Genomic DNA, 19,839 nt, shown 5'->3' on the forward strand with positions numbered 1-19,839 from the left:
AAGAGGTGAAAATGTCCATTAATTTTGCTAATATCACAGTGTTTGTTTTTCCACTCAATTTAAAAATTGAGAAACCTTTTGATGAAGAATAAGTATAAAAGAAGAATTTATTTACTGAAAGATTAAATTCCAACAAGGAGCCTAAACTACAAAGAAGATGACATTTATTTTTAATAGCCAGTTGATCAATCAATGTACTTCAAACTGGCTATGGAAACCTAAATTGATCTTCCTGCAAATGCATCATCTCTTTTTTCTTACTCTACCAAGCTAGAACAGGAAGTTCCCTCTCCTTCTACCTACATTGCTTATATGAAAGCACATGTTCTGAATAGCTTAGTAAAACCCCATGATACAGACAATCTTAACTTTTGTTTGTTTGTTTGTTCCTTCTGATTTAAAAGCTGAAGAAGAGCTTTATTTAAGCTTAGGGAGAATCTGATTTTAATAAATGCTAATTATTTAAAGGGAAAGAAGAACAACTCCAGGACATGTCATGATGAGCTCCTATCTCAAAACTCTCTTAAGTCTCCCACAGCAAAGGTTCCTAACTCACTTTCTTCTAACATCCATATAAAATAATCATGATAATTTACTACTTCCTACCACACAGTAATTTCATTCCTAGAATCACAGTAGAGTCCTTCTGCCCTTTGTCCCTGTGCAATCATTCCTTCTACCAAAATAAAGGCTGTTGCATATTCTTTCTCCCTTTCCCTACCCACTCGAAGAAGCAAAAAAAAAAAAAGGAAGACAGCACTTTACTTAAAGCCATGTCTGGGTCTTTGGATATATCATTCTCCTGGCAAGACAGCCAACATTACTAACTGCTGCTTTGATGACACTGGAATTGTATTCAGAGACTGTCAGACATCCCCCTTTATCCATCACTAAGTGTCTCTGGGGCTTAAGTGCTCCAACTACCCAAAGGTCAATGGAAATCTAAAAGCCCCAGGTGGTCATTTGAAAAGTTAGTACTGCCAGTTGTCACATATTAAAACAACATTCTTTCCTTCTCCAGAATAAAGCCCTGTGCATGAACATTATGAATGGATTTTACATTTTCTTCCTAGCAGGTAAAAGATTTTACTTCTAGCACAGAGAGTTCATGTACACTTTGTTTTATGAGACCCTACCCTGATATGCAGTAAAGCCAATGGACAAGCACTTAGAAAAGACTTAAGGAACACTGGATAAAGCCATTAGCAAGCTGCAAAACCCCTATCCTTTTTACCCTTCATAATAAGAACTAACACTTCTTAGTCTGTGCAGCTGAACGTGATTTTATTACAAGGATAAAGCTAAAACATACACTGTACCTGTTAATGTATTCCCTCCCTTATATGGTAGATTACGGACTGCATCCAAAACAGCATCCTTTGTGCCATAGGCATTCAAATGCCATTCGATTCGGGGATCACCACTGTACTGTGCAAGACCTAAAGAACCAGAAATTAAGGTGATTCACTGGACAACAGAGTGGGTTTTCTTGATGAATCTACACTTTATGTACTTGATTACGAATACCTTACTACAGCAAGCTTACTGTAAGTAGCTCTGCTACTATACTAGAAAAACTGCATTGGTTGACAACAAAAAAACAGTATGAAGTTGTTCTGGGTGACAACTCCTCAGTTAACTTTCAAAGTCTTTTGCTCAAGTGCTAAGTAAATGAGAAGCAAACAAGTACACATCTTCTTCAGTTTATTAACAGTTCAAGACTTTTTTTTTTTTAACGAAGTTTTACTTAATACACTTTTGAACAGTAGTGGATCACAAATATAACATTTGAGCCAGTTTAAACCAAAAGAAAAGCCATCCACTGGCACATTCTTCCTCTGAAAATTAAACTGCAAGGATTTGAGTTAATGCTGACTGAAGTCAGTAAGACTGTTTCCACTGTTTTCATTTTTCCACTGACATTGCATTAGCATTTACCTAAGTTGAGGATCACAGTAAACTGTGAGGAATACAAACATTGCAGCAGCACTACTCTTATGATAGAAGCGCTAGTTCCAGACAAGGATGAATCTTGCACAAAAGAAGTAGCATTAAGCTGTTAACTCTCCTGAACTGGTAACATTTTTACACTGCTAAGAAATATTAGGGAAAATGATGGCGCCTTACCTACTCTTGTTTTCTCAGATCCCACATTGAAAGCGGAAACCAAATTTTCCAGGAACAGTCGAACGAGCCTGAAATTGAATCTGCCAATACTCCAAGAACCATCTACTAGTATCACAATATCTGCAATTGCTGGAGTTTTGCAGGTAAACAGGCTTCCTGTAAATCATTAAAATTAAAACAATATTATTAATTCAACAATAAAGTTGTAACTCAATAAATATATGCCTTCTTCCTCCCACTAAGCTTAATAATTAAAGCTTTCTTCCATGGTCCAAGTGAGAAATAAGCAAAATTACTAAATGTGTTTGTTCTATATTCAGTAATAGAACAGTCTGGCCATTATCTACTCCATTTCTTTCATCAGGGTGTTCAAAATTACTGTTGGGAGACCCATGAAAATAAATCCTTTTCCTAAAAATACAATACTTGAGAAAGAAAAAAAAATTAACTGCCATATAACACAACCAAACCAGCAGTTCATTTTCATTCCCAATGTACATATACAATTTCACTCCCAGTACACAGTTCATGACACTTAACCTTAGGCATAGACAATGCAGAGAGAGCTACCTAGAGATGCAGACATCCAAAACAGTTATCAAGGCCCCTTTTACAGTCAACATAGAAAACCAGGTGTTTCTATACATCTCAACAGCTCTGTAGAAAGCCATAAGCTGGCACTGTAGACCTGTGAAGTTAGAAGTGAATTTCACCCCTGGGAGTTTAGAGCAAAACTGGAAGTCAGTTGAACCTGCTGTATTAAACCTAAGTAGGAGGCACTCAATACAGCAGAGGTAAAATGCAAAGACCTCAGATTCAAATTCACAGTCTCTAGGAGAATGAGCACCACATGAAGCTTTAATCTTACAGATATATGTAAAACACAAAAATACAAGAGCATTAAAAAAAAATATGAGAATTAGCAGAGATGCATGTTAATGGTCTCTAAGGTTTAACAAGCTAATGGGTAAATCAGAGGAAATGGAAGCAGAGATTAGACACAAATTGCACAATAAATCAACTGAGAAGCCTAAACAGAAGTGCCAGTTTGAGAAAATGACAGGAAGGGAAGTAAGAGAACAGAAAATGTTTCTACAACCTCAGACACGACTGCCACATGCAACAGAAGTGTTTATGCGACTGTGAAAGTAAAGTTGCTGAAACAGTGGACACATATTGTAGGAAAGGAAAGCAAAGGAACGATGTTACACAGGTATAACAAGCAAGAGCATATATTTGAAGTACAAATAGAGCGAACTCCCCAACAGACTGACTATAGAATAAGGATGGAAGTAGGAAAGCCAAAGCAAAGCAGGTGAGTAGAAAAGACATGATGCATCATGAACCACTTAGGGATGAAAATCATGGTCCTGAATACAGTAAAAAACAAATATAGACTACTGAAATAAGCTGCCTTCCAATTTTTTTCATCATTTGTGTAAGGATCCACTTCATAAATTAGTTCACAAAGAACACCAACACCTAACATGGTACTAACAGGAATCACCAAGTACACTGCTAGAAATTAACTGATCTTGAGCAGAGATGTTCAGCAAATAAAAGAAGTAATTCAGTAAGAAATAATCCAAAAGGTGCTCGCATTAGCTCACAAGAAGCTCTCCTGTTACAGAGGGAATAAACCACATGGCTAGCAACTGAAAATTCTGACACCATATTATCAATGACAATCTTTTCATTAAATACAAAATGATAGTCTCACAAGCAACAACAATCTGATGTGCAGGAGGTCTTCAATTGGTAATAATTAACAGTTAGATATGTACTGTAGTGAAAATCCACTGAGCATTAAATCCAGTCCATAAAGTTACAGTTAATGTCTTAAACATGTACTACAAATGTTTTTAGAAGAACAGGGAACATTTCCTACGTGCAGCTAGCAGTGCAGAGTGAGTTCTAAACACATGACAAAAATTCCACTTACAAAGATGCCAAAACAAATATTTTATTTTAGTTTTTACAGTACAAGACAACGCTATTTGAATTGGCAACACATTTTAATGTATCAACACTGGGGAACATTTAGTAATCATCAGAAAAATGATCTTAAATTGGAAGATAAATCCAATGGAGGTCCAAATCTTTATGTCACTGAAGTCAACAGGAAAAATTCCCTTGATTTCAGTGGGACTTGAATCTGTTTTGTGATTTAATAGGAACCTACTGGTCATGGCAAAATTAATGTTTTAAATATCTTTGCCAAATAAACTTCCTGTTAATCAGTCTGCATTACTTGCAGTATCTGTCTCCATTAACATGCGGTTCAATTGTGCCATTCTCCCACTGGCCATGATGAGCATCGCCAGCTTCAAAAGAACTCTTGGCAAACTAAAATGCTGTTCAACACCAGGAAGAATGAAAGCACTGGACCCCTGATTCACATCCAAGCAGCTGTACTACAGCACAGATGTACCTTTTCAGTATTATCACAGCAGTTTAATCATATAGTCCAATGAGAATAACAGGATTTGTGTGGCTGTATTTTCCTTCTCTACTTCTAAAATCTTATGCTGAGTATGAAACCGAGTTATTACTCTGGGTCTTGATCATTTCATATCAACAAGTTTTGCCTATAAGGCTTCTTTAATCCTGCAGTGATGGCTTTGTGAATAAAAGCTTTTATTGTTTTTTCTAAATCCATTCAGCTAGGAAAAATCCAAAGAATAAAGAAAACAATAACGACATTCCTTTCAATATTTTATTTCCACATCATCAGATCAGAGCAAATAGTATAATGCAATTATTTTTTTGTTAAAGAAACATGTGGTTTGATCCAAGATTGTACTGCAAGGTCACAGTGTGAAAATTTGATTCGTTCTTCGTAGGTGGGAGATACTTGTTGAATCTTTTCTGCATAAAACATTTAGGTTTTGTTACTTCTGTACACCCACTATTTGCTTATGTTTTCTCCTTGTTGTATTTAAAAGAATTGTAGAAAGTTCCCTAAAACGGAATAAACAACAGTGAGATATTAAACAGAAAAACACACTGATAGAAATCTTTACAACCTTATAGGAATTCAAACACCATGACATCCTAGTTTATAAAGTTAGTCTAAAAGCCACAGTGAGTAGCAGATAATTTCTGCACCCCACTGGGATTAGCCAGTTTCCATTACCAGTTCTTGCAAATGTCTTTTTCAATAATCTCTCCATATAACCATACATGGTCATGAATTCCTGGAGAGTTTGAGCATAGTTTTGAACATTTCAACTATCTACACATAACTTTAATATGCAATTTTCCCAAGAATCTTTCTTAAAGGAGGATGACAGGAGAGCATTCCATATAAACATTGACTGTTGAAAGCTTTATAAGGTCCACTACAAGTTTCAATAGTGCACTCAGGTTATGCTTATTTCCCTTTTACTCAGTCACCAGGTCTCACTTGCCTCTGAATTATACAATACTCACCACTTCCAAGAGCAGGACAGCAGGGAAGAGATCAGGTATTACCCAATTTTGCATAGTGTTTCCAAATGTTATTTAGAAAGCATTATTATACTTCAAGTGCTGCATTCCACAACAAACAATAACAGAGCCTGTGATTTTTAGGTAAGCAAAAATAACAGAATTGCACATATCACAAAGTTAGAAGAGCTTATATATTTTACAACAGCAGCTGTCTTCAGTGCATCCACCTACAACTGGTGGAGAATTTTTATGGGGAGAAAGTAAATTAATGGACTTTCTATAACAAATATACAGTCTTCCTAGCATTACTTGGCAGAAGGAACTTTCCACTCTGCCAGGAAGCTAATTGAGGAGGCAGGGTCTTGGTCTGCTCATTTCTGCTTGTCACAGATGAAGGAACAGGTTCAAAATTACACCTTCAAAGGCACCAGCATAAAACTAAAGGCTACCAGCAATGTTTTATGGCAAGGTATTTGCACAAAATCTGCTTCAGTGTTGCCAAAAATCATATCATCATCAAGAATTTTTGTTCCTTTTTTCAGGGAAACCTTCTGAAGAATAGCCAGCATTGAAGGAGCTTTGCATCTACCAAGTTAAGTTTCCTACTTTTGATTCTTCAAGCCCCAGATGCTAAAGGTGATGCTTTTGCTTGCACTTCCAATATGCAAGTGCTACAGCACTATCAAGACCATGCCAAAATTTGGCTGAGAGTGAAGCCAATGATGGCAATACTGAAAAAAAAAGATCCAGCTAGAATTTCCTGGGATAGAGGGAGAGTTATAAGAGCCTGCAAAACATGACCCTTGAGACATCCTATTAAAGGGAATGGAGTGCAGTGAGGCCTGGGAGGGGCTCTGGCAGGGCAGGGGCTGCACAGAGCACAGCAGGGTCTGCAGGCTTCTGGAAACACCGACCACCTCTCCGTTGGTGCATTTTCTACCCATGGCTGTTCCTTCATACATGCATTCAGTGAGCAAGTGAGCAATGGCAAAAAACAAAAGTTGGACAAAAAAAACCCTGCAAGCCTTACTTAGACAGAAATACAAAACTATGACTTTTAAACTAGAGTAGTGGTTCTTTGACCCTTGGAGTTAATACAACTACTCTTTCAAAGTTCCTTGAAAGTCAAAAGGAGAAGCAGCAAATATAGGCACTGCTACATGGGAGGACTCAGTGCCTTAGACAAACCAGTGCAATTTGCATTCAATCATGATATGTTTTGCAGAAACACATTTGATATTTTGCCTCCCCTTGGTATGAAACCCTGTTCTCATTTTCAAGAGCCAAAACATACACTTCTGCTAGAAGTTAAGACTATAATTCTTTCTGAGTCTGCAATATGTCGTTTCCTTTCTTACTCCCTGTCACAGTGGAAAAGTCAAATAATATATATATGTAGAAGAGAGGAAGAAAGTTCAAGTAGGGGTCAGTAATAATACAGTATGAATAGAAGACTCATTCATGGCATAACAAAGCACAAAATGCAAGAAGCTTGTTGACAGAAGCAAGTGAAAAATACCTTGTGAATAAAGCATGAATAACAGAGAACAGCCAGTCCTCCACAGTGATTGACAGCACCACAGCTGAGCAGAAGCACCACTGAGGACAAGGGCAATGTAAATCTACATCAGCAAAATGTCACTTCTTTTTTTTTTAAAAGGGTTAAAAAAATACAGGGACATGAGGCAGTGTTCCGCTCCAAAATTCAGCAACTCACTAGTCCACACTCCTGACATTGATACTACTGCACTTTGCTGGTGATATCATCATTGCACTTGGACCTCAGTTTAACACATCCCATATGTCAGGTCATGGACCAGACAATTCCATACAGCGTAACTGTTGTTCTGTGAACTAGATCCAACCATAGCTTGAATCTGAAGGACTCAAATGCTGGAACATCATTAGGCTGAAAGAGCAGCCCAACAAGGTTAGAAGTTTGTCCATGCTCTCTAGGAAAAAAAAAATAAATTAAGCAGCCAGCCTTTTCCCATGGAACTTACTCTGTTCCAGGAAACCAACAGAGGCCAACTGGTATGCCTACAAATTTGTTATTTGGGGGAGTTGGAATATTAAGACTTACTGAATCTGTTGCGTCCAGTCATATCACATTTGACTGTGAAAGCTGTAGAGTTCAGTAATTTTGCTTCTTTCAAAAAGTACACAGTAGTAAGTAAATACTATTTAAAGCATACCTTCTGAATTTAAAGCCACAAAACCAATTAAAGCAGTAGCTGATAACGCATTAATTACCTACATATACTGGTGATGATTCTCAAGTGTGAGAGAAGGAAGCATACAGCCACTTTCTATGCACATTTACATACACAATCAATGACAGTTGTACTTCAGAAGTAATCAGAGTTTAGAAGAACTTTTAGAACTTTCTTCCTAAATCTGAACTTTTTAATTTACTTGAGAGACAAAATAAATATAAAAGGTAACTATGAAAGAATGCTGATCTTTTCTTGCAGACCATTGTTGATTGATAGCACTGAAGCACCTGATGTCTGCTGCAGCTTACCAAATAGCAACACTAAACACTCTTGGCCTGTGCACATGGATAGAAAAATATATTTTAAAATCCCTCTGCACTTAAACTGAGAGTTTAAATTTCTCTTCCAAAGGGCAGTGTGTCAACACAGAACAAAGCACACTGCTGGTCTTTCCTGAAACTGAAGTTCAACATGGCAAGATGCCGTGTCCATTTATCCATGACTTACACTGAAGATGATCTGTGACCCTCCAGGAAAGTAAATGAAACCTATTAAACTCTTCTGCAGATTACAGTGATCATTCTCTACTTCTCTTTCCTCTCACTTCTGCATCTGAGTGCATGAATGTTTTAAATGAAACAGCTGTCTTAAAGTCTACATTACTTTTCAAGATGGAAAACTATAATTTTTTTTTAATATGGCCATACTTATTCACCATTACTACGTAACAAATATGCCAGGATTTAAAAGGCTTATTTCTCCCTTTGCTTTAGTGAAGTATGAAATCCCTGATACAGTTTTCTCTGGCTATCTAGAAGACAGTTAATCAGGGCACTTCAGACGAAACTGGTACTCAGATATCCTCAACATTAATTAAAGTGTAGATATAAATCCCTCTAACTATGATAAAGAGCTGGTCTGTGCCTGAGCTTTTAACACAACAGGTAAAGTAATGGAAAAGAGCCTGCTGAGAGAACAAGCTGTATACCTACATGAGTCAGTAACAAAGAACTAATTAAAAACTAGTTGAAGCAAACTGCTGCAGCACTATTAAATTACGGCTCATTATTACAGCTCTAGGTACATAGGACATTCCGGTCAGTGTGTCTAGAAACAAAAAGGATGGTGCAATAGTTACAGTGCAGAAGACTTCCAAATTCAAGACCCTATATTACCTTCAAGCAGTTCTTGAAATAATATTTCCATAATGTAACCAGTGTAAATGTGTGGTGATTAGAAGCATCACTAATTTGGGATGTCACATGTCAATCCACAAAATCCCAGGATGCCATTTATGCCATCTGGAATGTAGCAATTCTTCCATTCTCTAATTAGCAGAGATGTCTGAGTGACCACTTTAAGAAATCTTTAGCTCCCAGAATCACAGGTGGGAAGGGACCTCTTCAGTCCAGTCAAACTGCCCTGATCAAAGCAGAGACCACAATGGCAAATTGCTTCAGGCCATGTTCAGTCTCCAAGGATAAACCCGAGTAACCTGCTCCAGTGTTTTACCATCCTCACAGTAAAAGAAGTGCTTTCTTTGATTAAATAGAATTTATGGTTATTTTAGTTTGTGTCCACTGCCTCTTGTCCTTTGACTGGACTTCATCAAGAAGAATTTCTGCCTTCTTTATTTATTCCAGTGTGTATTTTTACACATTGGAAAGGTATCTTTCACCTGCTGTCCTACAAGCTGAATACTCCAGCTATCTCAGGCTCTCTCATGAAAGATGCTCCAAGCCCTTAATCATCATCATGACCCTTCAATGGTCTCATCCCAGTAAGTCCATGTCTTTCTTCTACTGGGGAGCCAGCCCAGCACTGGGCACAGAACTCTACATGTGGTTTCACCAGGGCTGAGCCGAGGGGAAAAATCATCTCCCTCAATCTGCTGACAACTTTCTTCCTAACATAGCCCAGGAGGCTGTTTGTCTTTTTTACTACAAGGGCCCATTGCTGGCTCATGGTCAACTGGATGTCCACCAAGACTCTCAGAGCCTTTTCTGCAAAGTTGCACTCCAGCCAGTCGGTCACCAGCATGTCCTGGTGCCTGGGGTTACTCCTCCCCAGGGGCAGGACTCTGTACTTCCCTTTGCTAATCTGCCACAGTTTGACACTACCTCCCTGCCTATGTATTGAGCTATATTTGGAAGCTGAGTTTGAAAGATTTTGAAGGTATGCAGAGAAGAGATGAGATATGAGTGGTATTTCACAAGCCACAGGAGCTACATCCCTGTGCTCACAATTTACTGTTTTCCCTTCCTTTATCATACTAGAAAGATCAGTGCAAAAGACCAGAAAATTTACCCCACATTTTTAGCCACATAAACAAATCAAACACAAGCAAAGACCCTGTTGAGATTAGCATTTACTTCTGAAACAACTGTCTGCATCACTACATAGCCCTAATTCTGCTAGCTTTCCTGCATACAAGGAAACTAAATATGCTCAGGCATCAAGTTGGTGCTGGGCTCCACAGAGGCTCCTTTGGGCATTCCAGGAGAGCAGAGTACATGAATACCAAGGCTGTGCTTACTGGGGAATAACGAGCCAAAGACACACACTCCAAACACAGCAGTCAGATAAGGAAACAGGACTCCTTACATGCAGACAGATTCATACAATCAGTACAGCTAACTACCCAGGTGAGAACACTTTTGAGGCAAAAAACTTGGTCCCCTTAGCCAGCTAAGTTCTGTTACAGGCTACTACCTAGCACCTTTTAACCAAGGGACATAACTCAGCTGTAACACCAAGGCTTACCCAGCACACAGGGCACCAGGCAAAAGGTGCTGACTATGAGACAGCCCAAAATCAGTGGTCACAGCACCAAGCCTGAGAGAGTTCAAGAAGTGCCTGGATGATACTCTCAAGCACATGGTATGACTCTTGGGGATGGTCCTGTGCAGGGTCAGGAGTTGGACTCCATGATCCTTGTGGAACCTTTCCAACTCGGCATATTCTGTGATTCTGTTTATTAAAATATCTGTCTGCTACCACCTTCTCAAAGCTTTTTTTTGTTATTCCTTCAAGGTTGCCATACATATTTTAAAAAGTGGCAGGAGGTTCAATTTGTTACTATGTAGCTTCAGTTTCAAACATGAGGTACTGTCTTACATCAAAGAGGAGCATCACTTGTGATTTACTGAGATGTTTGCCTAGAATATACATAGTCCTGAGCAAGCCTACAGACTTCCAATTATGAGAATTCATGCTGCCAGATGATGAAGAACTGTTAAGGAATGTCTCAGCAGGGTAATAATGAAAGTGTTTCAATAATGAAACATGTCAACAAGGACCCTGAATCTGGCTTAAGGGAACATTTCTTGCTGCCAGCAGAATCCAGCCATGCCAGCACACTGCGGATTGGATAGATGCTCAAGAGCTAATAACTTGAAGAAATGAAAAGCAGTCTGAAGATAATGAAAGACCATTCATTCACCTGAGCTTCTATTAATCTATCATTCAAAGATGTGAATAGCAGTCTCCCACTTCAACTAAGAACAGATAACACAAAAAAAGGTCAGTGCCTTAGGAAAAGCTACCAAAGAAAAAAAGAGCCCAGACAGGTTTTCATTTACTAATGGTTCAGATTTACCAAGCATTGTATGGATTTACTATGAAGGGATATAAGGAGAAACATAACTCAAGGGTTATGAACCTGAGGATAAGCATCTTTTAACTCAGCAGTTGTGAACCTGAGTAGTTCTGGTATCAGGAGGTAGATCACTTTATGACAAAAATGAAATTTGCATTTAGGTCCCAGATAGGCTGTCTCTTTTTCTGCTCAGAGAGTAGAAAGAAAGCTGCAAAGTTGCTTTCTTTTTCTGAACTACAGATTCTTTAAATATCTATGTCAACACTGTGTCTACTCTTAAGTGAAGCAGATGCATTCAAGGAGAGTTCCTAAAAAGGGACAGGGGACAGGGAGGGACACTGTGTATAAGAGAAAGGCAATCTGTCCAATCTCCAGCTTCTGCCTAGCCTGGAACACTTGTGAGAGGCAATACACAACCACAACCATTCATATGACGTTAACATACTGACAGATAGAAGAAAAGCAATTCCTCCTCCAGAAAGGAAGAGCCAGGAGATAAGCAAGAATTCCTGGTTAACAATGGAAATTGTCCATCATTTCTAATGCCAAGCCTTCTATTTTTGGAAAAAAGCAAGGGTTTGCAATCTGGCATATATATAACAACCTCCAAATTAATACTCACTCTGAAACTAGGCTAAGGTAAATAAAATTTAACACAATTTTACACATATCCAGAATAGACAAGGCAGTTATAAAATACATATGAGACCCTTCTTATGTTGAAATCAGTTCCTTGCTCCAAATCTCTCTCTCTGTTCTTCTCGATTCCCTGACATCACTTCAATCAGGGATTTCTTCTGTCAGGATCAAAGTGCACAACTCAAAGTGAACCCTTTCCCAATTCCAATTTTCATAGCAACTTTCAGGTCTTCACTTTCAAGCTTGTTTTCTCTCAAAAGTATATTATTATCTTATTTGGACTATTTCAACACACTTGCAAATAAACTAATGGCTATTTGGCCAGATGGCAGATGTAAATGCTGCAATCTCTAAATGTAGCTTGCTTGGTTTTCTACAAAGCAACTAACAAATGACAGCAAGGGGAAAGCACATAAGAATTCTGTCCATGTCAGTGCTGATACTTCCCATCAGGTTTTTCAGCTGTGGGAGGCACGAAGGAGTCTTCCAAATCACCCTGGCCAGGTCCACAGAAGTATTGCCATTGCAGAATGAAATCCAAGTCACAAGTCAAAGGACAAAAAAAGTTATTTCCTCCAGAGAAATTCTTATGATGAATTCATGGAATAAGCATTGATCATCCACAGCACAATGAGCTAAATTTTCTGGACAGTAAAGGGGAGTTTACCCAAGAGTTTCCTTGCAACAGAATCCTTCCATAAGTCCTCCAGTGACTAACAAGGAATTTCTAATACACGAAGTTCTGCATGGCAGCTCACAGGTTTATAAACTAGCCTGGAAAATTAATGGACGCCTCTCATCAAATTCTACCTTTTGAGAAGTACAGAAACCAGCATGGCTTGTATGCAGCATCCTAAATTCATATATCAAAAGAAGCAAGGGTACATTCTGGCAAGTCTACTTCACCTCCTGTTTTTAACAGATATTTGCATCACCTGAAATTGAGAGAGAAGATGATGTCCAGGAGGAGATACAGAAGAATGGAAAGCCATCACAACACTTGGCACAAGTCAAAAAATAATCACTCAAAAAACCCCATGCTCTAACATGGGTGGGGGCCTGCTGACAGGATTGCTGGGCAGGTTCTATGTGGAGTCCAGTGCAGAGATCTTCTAGCACACATCAGGATGGCGATCTGACTAGCAGTGAAACCATTGAAACCATGGTCTTCAGGCATTTCAGTAACAGTCCTATTGGCTAAGATCAGGTGGTTAGGTGCAGCTTTCACTAGTAAAATAGGAGATAGGAGACATCATGAAATCCTCTGCTTGGGCTAAGATTGGGCAGAACAAAGCCAAGTGAGTCCAAAGCCAAAGCGTCTGAAACCAAAATTAGATCTAAAAAATTATTTCTGGGCTAAATAGCTTCAGAGTGGTCAGAGGAGCATGGTGAGGGGAGCATAATTCTAAATGCTTGCCAAAGCCTTGTGGTGATCCAAAATGTTCTAAGAATGCTGCAGCATTGTCCAAGCATTCCCCAGTCTTCTCAAGGGAGGTGTGGGGATCTGAGGCCACCCCCTCTAAAGAAGCATGGAGGATAGATTCATTTCTATGTTCATATTGCTTTTAATTGATTAGTAAATGCTAGAACAAGCAGATATACACCACACACTCAAGCTACTCATACTCAGGTCAAAGGACCACATGTCACTGCATGCCGCACAGTGCTGAAAGGCAGTTTTTGGTAAAGACTAGAAAAATATTTGTCAAGATGGTAAGCACAGAACTGAAAAGTAAACTGAAAAGAAAAAAAAAGTCCTGAACAGCCTCCACAGAGCACGTCCTCAGCTGTGAGGCAGTTAATGACAGCAAATGTGCATCCCATTTCATACGTGACAAGGTAATGCATCCACATACCCCCTACAGACACTGCAAAGATGAAATATTCAAGCCTCAGTACCATGTATATACATCTTTTAGGGAAATGTAGACAGCAGCCTACCATTGAGACAAATGCAATCAATAATTCGAAACTTCACTATAATTTGTGATGCAGACTTTAATCTACAAATGTCCAAAAATGAAACCTATCATACAGAAAGACTCCACAATGTTTAAAGAACTTAAGAAATCCCCAAGTAGGAAATGCGTTTGTTCCTATTCTGCGGCATCAAGAAAGTGATGCTAAAGACTAACGGTGAGGGTTATGTCTACACTTTGTAAGGGAGAATAAGGTAGAACACCTTGAGCTAGCTAGTTCTGAGCAGGCTAGCACATTCACCAGGGAGAGTGCTGTACTGAACAACAGAGCTGCACTGCTCTCTGTTTTGAATTAAACTTGGTTGCATCCAGCTCAAGCAACCCTTTGATCCGATATAGCACTGCACTGGAACAGAAGAAAACAAAAGGCAAGCAGAAACTTTGTGTTTCCCTCTTGTGAGAGTCCAGCATACGCCCAAAACTAAATGGTAATTACACGATCTCATGAGGCTGTCTCATGAGGTATCTTCCAAGATCTGCAACTCATTTTTATAACTTGTACTCACATTTTGATAACTTGAACTTACTTCACAACACGGTCTGTTGATGGTTCAGACTGTTGGGGATTACTGCTTAGGGAGTAATGAGACACGGGATACAGGAACAAGCATCTGGGAGTTGTACAAGATCTAGTATGAGATGTTAGGGGAGGAACCAAAAGCACTGAAAGGGAGGGATCAAGGTGGTTTGGGGAAGAACATGCATGGGAAAATAGGAAGATAAAGGGATCAAGCTGGTTAGTAGTACTTGCTTGGCCAAGCCCTGTGCTTGATCACCCCAGACCTAGTGGGATTACATGCTTAGTCTTGCTACTGGTTGGGGCTGGGGCAACTCTGCACACTTCTACTGGGCTAAAGGGTTCAGTGGCCCCCAATGCAAGACAAAAAATAAATAGTACTGAAAGTAGAAGAGCCAAGTACCTTCCAATAAACTTTGCTTTTATCCTCTGATTGCAGAATCAGATAAATCTGCAACGGTTGAGAAGACAAGGACTGTTTAGGAAGAACAGAATGGCACTGGGGGAAAATGCCCACACAGCATAGTTACGATTTCTTTTTTCTGCAGCTCATAATCAAGAGCTAAAGTGTCCTCCAGAAAGCTCAAGAAAACACTGCTAATAAGTCAGATTATAGGTTGTATAAAGACACAGTTAATGAGTTCCATAGCCAGGGAGTTCAGCAAGTAATAAAAAAAAAAAAAAGAAAAATGCCATGACTAAAACCAACATTTGCAGTTACATTAGCCAGGATGAAGTGAGTTAAACTATGAAACACTGCCAATGGAGCAGAAGTTCAGAAGGTATTCATTCCTGTAGCTTAGTCAAATACCTCATAGCACTCATTTCACACTGTCTAGTAACACTTACTGAAGCATCTGACATTAACTAAACAGTCAAGTTAATAAATTAGATAATTAGTGTCTTCTGAATAGTATCTTAATATACTTCTCCCTGGATTTCTTCTACTCTGCTTAAGTAGTGCCATTCAACAGCTACAACGTGAATGTCAAAGTTTATTTGCATCAAAGGCGATAGGAGTGTTAGAAGAAGAAAGCAAATCATTGGATTTTTTAAGCTTACTGCACCTCTCATTTCTATCACTATCCAAAGACTGATTCAACCTTCAGTGCAAGAGTTATTATAACAGAAACCTCAGAAACCACGTATACCACGGCATTTTGAGAAATTATATGCCTTTTGCATTACTTGATAGGTGCATAGCACTGGAAGAAAAATATGTTATTAAAAAAAAAATCATTCAAAAACATATACATTGAAAGATTGTAAAAATAATCTAAATAATAACATCGCTAAAAATGTACAATACATTAGGAAGACACAAAAAAACCCCAAAAAACCAACAAAAGCTATTCCACTGCAAGACAAAATAACTGCAGATATGTCTACATAGTTTTTGCAGGGAGCTGAGAACTCCACCTATGTTCGAGGCAGAGATTAGGAAGCTACAAGTTATGATCACAGGAAAAACTACAAAAGATCCAGCACCGAAGGGACATTGTTTCTGCAAGATTCAGAGCACTGACAGACCACACTCACCTGAAAGAAACTGCTAGTTACCTATTCGTACTTAGCAGGTAAGCATCACATGACTGATGGTTTCAGGTGTCACTCCATGACACTTTATGATACTAAATGCTGAAAGTGCTAAAAACTTGACATTTAGTACAATATAACCAAAGTCTCTTCTCTGTGCAGCACTGAGTAGTGAAGAAAACAAAGAGGAGAGTGGAACCAGCATGTGTCAGAGGGAACTGACTGAATGAACAGCCATTCTTCATAATATTTATAACTTATGTGTGTGTATATATACAGGCATATCTGTATGCACAATAATAATAATGATAATGTACCACTGGTAGTGTTAAATTCACTAAAGGTCCCTAATAATATTCAATTCTTTCAAAGGAAACATTTGTTTATCTGTTGGAGTCTGAAAATTCAGAAACCAGAAAAGAAACTGCTAGGTTTAAACAGAAAACCTTGAGTCACAGAAGCTGGAGAAAAACTCTTTTCAATGACCTCATCACTGTGGATTCTTCCTGCCTTCTCCAGCAGAACTGAAGAGACTCCTTGCATGACATTATCACATGCCCTGCCCAAGCCGGAGAGTCCACACCCTGATCTCATCAGACCAGTGCAGAAGACCTATTGTATCTTATCTCTCTCTCTGTGTTCCCTGAATCCTTGCATCCCCTAGACCTGAATACCTGTTCCCCTCCTGCAAAATTCCCTAAGATAAAATGGGTTTTTCCCCATGAGGTAATTCCTCAAGCTGAGTTTTCCCCTATTACTTCATCTCTGTGAAACCCCCAACTGTAATAGAATGAATATGCAAACCCCCCAATGAATATGTAAACCCCCTGTTAAATATGTAAACCCTAAATCCTTTAAATATGAACTTGTAAGTCCAATAAAGGATTCTAGCTTCTTGCCTCTGCTGGGATTAAGTAGATATTGACTCGCTACATTTATCCTTACAGGTAATTTTTACCTCTTTGTCCAAAAAAAAATTTATATTTAAATTAATATACAAATGCAGGAATATCGATCAAGACACATGAAGTCAACTATTCACTGTTTTAACGTTAGTTCAGATTATATTACCTATATACAGATTATGTAACCTGGCATCTGCACCTTGCTATTATACTTTGTGGCAGCCAAGGTATGGCATTACACAACTCATTATATAGAACCTCTGCTTTTCTATCTCTAAGGTCCACTATGATTTCCACACTGTTTTTCACTCACCCAGTGCCTAATTTTTTCCACTGCCAAGTTATCCTTTCTATTTTCATGGCTCCACATATTAGCTAAAAAATCTCTTCCCTGAATTTCTACCTGCTTGTCTCAGTCTTCCACAATTAGAAACTCAGAACTAGCTTTTATTATCAATTGATTTCTCCCAGACCTTTCTCTAATATGCCTTTTGGGCACAGAACTGAGGGGCAATATCTGTTTTCTCAGATCTTCCAGTTGGCTCTGTACTGGCCCAGAAAGCTTGGGCAATGTTCTGCCAGTTTGGCTCCTGGCACATGGTAAAGGTGACTCCATCAGAGACACGCATCTAAGGGATTTAAAAAGCTACAGTTCTCCCAGGCTTTTTAACTCAGCCACAAAGCATTAGATTTTTATAGAAATCATTGAAAAAAAATACACCTACCCCTAATGGACTTGCTCCAGAGATGAAACACAATTTTCAGTAGGGAAGACTGAACGAACCACCATGTTCTCTGCTGTGAAGACCCCTGACCTCCCTAACAAGTCATATTTAGTGTATGACCACATTATATATGCTTTACGATGAGAAAGTAGTTGTAACATTGTGAAACATAAATCACAATCTTTTATAGGAGTTTATTTCTCGTTGTTTTAATAGTCTATAGCCTGTAAAAGGTTTATCCTGACAACACCTGATCCAGAAGAGAAATCTGGCCCGTGCATGCTCTGTGCGGTACTAAATCTTCTTTATTGGATATTTGTATATGGGAATTTCCAAACAGGATAGGTTAAAGACAATGTAAAAGCTTTACTCTAGTAAAGCACTAATAGAGCATCTCTGGTATTGGGTGTTTGTGGCCAGGTTTGGCAGGATGAAGGCTGCAGAGGTGGCCTTTTCTGAGAAGCGGCCACATGTCCATGGACAGCCAGTGGCACCTCTGGAAAAACATATTTAAGAAAGGACAGAAAATTTCAGGCAAAGAGAGGAGGAAGAGGGGAAAAGGAGTGAGAAACAAAAGATGTTAACCCCAAGGTCAGACAAAGGAGTGCTCCATGGCAAAGCAGATATTCCCTGCAGCCTGTGGATGACGTACATTGGAGAAGAAAGGTCTGAGACAAAAGGAATGGCAGAGAGAAACCACTACGTCTCGATCATAACCCCAAAACACCCCTTTTGTACCACTTGCTTTCTCTCTGAAGGGACTTGAACTGAGTATAACTTGCAGTGATAACAAGGGAGGAGGAGAGGAGCCTGGGAGGAGGTCAAGCCGAGCCTGGGAAAATGGGGAGGAAAGCTGTTGTTTTAGTGTTTGTCTTTTTTTGTTTCCCACTACCCTCATCAGCAATTTTTTTAACTGGCAATAAACTAAGTAAATCTTCCCCCACTTGTCTCTGTTTGCCTACCACGGTAATTGGTAAGCAGTCTCCCTGTCTTTATCTCAATCCCCAAACTTTTTCATTCCTGTTCTTCCTCTCTTCTCTCCAATCCTGCTGGGGAGAGGAGTGAGCAAGCAGCTAAGTGGGATTTTTGGCTGCTAGCCTAGGATAAGCCACCATACCTCTCAAATAAAAAACCCCAAAAATCAAATCAACAAGCAAGAAGATAAAACTGGCCCTCGGTGTTATATTGTTTTTATTGAAATAGGTAGCTACACCCAGTTCAGATACATAAATACCCTGCAGAAAAAGATATAGTCACATATTTGCCAAAGGATGTAGTCAAAACACTGTGATTCTCCCCTCCCCAAAGGGGTTTGATTAGAGAATCAGTCAAAGAAGCTCTCTGAGAAACTGTAAAACATCCAAGAAGGCACAGAATGTATTAACCCCTGTCATTGTACAGAAAGGAGCTTTGTACATGAGGGAGCTGGCAAAGTGCCAGGGTACAAGTACTCAGATATCAGTGTGTGCTGAAAGAAGCTGCATCTGTGAGCTTCTTCTCAACAGAGAGAAAGAGAGAAGGCTTCTGACATTATTAATATGAGTGTACCTAGCAGTGATAAATCACTAAGCTGAAAAATGACAGGTTCTGAAAAATATAGAAAGGAGACTTAAGACTTGAAAGTGGTTGTGCAGAAGAGCTACAGAAAATTTTTGGAAATCAAATATAAAGTGAGCATTTGATAGATGAATGTTACACATTAAGCCTGAATTAATTTGGCACCATGACATCACTGGATATACACTGGAGGTTTGCTTGCGATAAGAGCATAGTACTTGGAGCAGGAAAGGAGCACATCTTTTCAAACCACTTGAATGGGTAGGACAGAATAGGTGGAAAATTTTAATCTAGGTTACTGAATCTGCTGGAAAAATTACTAGCAAGCCATACAAGCCACCAACAGCGTTCCATAAAGACAGACAAAACTCTAATACAATCTTCTGTCTTCAATGACTAAACAAGAAGGTAAATTTGGGAGTGCAGGAGAAGGCATACACACCTGCCAGCACAGCAGAGCCTCAGGTGAAAACTGCATAATCAGTCCTCCAAAGCAAAGATGAAAATAAAAGTGAGATGCTTTGGAACCATCTATAATCATTAATACAGATAACCATCTTGCATTTCTTAGCAAAGGGCTGGCTTTGACGAACAGAAGGGTTATGGTG

General features: G+C 39.0%; 1 protein-coding gene and 1 long non-coding RNA gene across 4 annotated transcripts in view; both read right to left on the reverse strand.

Moving 5' to 3' along the window:
- Nucleotides 1-19,839, reverse strand: part of COL14A1 (collagen type XIV alpha 1 chain) — a 115,385-nt gene that overhangs the window by 78,098 nt on the left and 17,448 nt on the right. For all 3 annotated transcript variants that reach the window (XM_064645870.1, XM_064645862.1, XM_064645852.1), the window contains exons 6-7: nucleotides 2,128-2,283; nucleotides 1,320-1,439 (exon numbers count right to left, since the gene is read on the reverse strand). In XM_064645870.1, coding sequence (XP_064501940.1) covers nucleotides 1,320-1,439; nucleotides 2,128-2,283 — 276 coding nt within the window. The remainder of the gene's footprint in view (nucleotides 1-1,319; nucleotides 1,440-2,127; nucleotides 2,284-19,839) is intronic.
- On the reverse strand, nucleotides 4,830-15,665 carry LOC135409850 (uncharacterized). Its single transcript, XR_010428386.1, has 2 exons — nucleotides 5,560-15,665; nucleotides 4,830-5,088 (listed from the first exon to the last, which is right to left on the reverse strand). It is a non-coding gene; the product is annotated as an uncharacterized LOC135409850 (long non-coding RNA).

Source organism: Pseudopipra pipra, chromosome 1 (genome assembly GCF_036250125.1).
Source record: "Pseudopipra pipra isolate bDixPip1 chromosome 1, bDixPip1.hap1, whole genome shotgun sequence".
Lineage (NCBI taxonomy): Eukaryota > Metazoa > Chordata > Aves > Passeriformes > Pipridae > Pseudopipra > Pseudopipra pipra.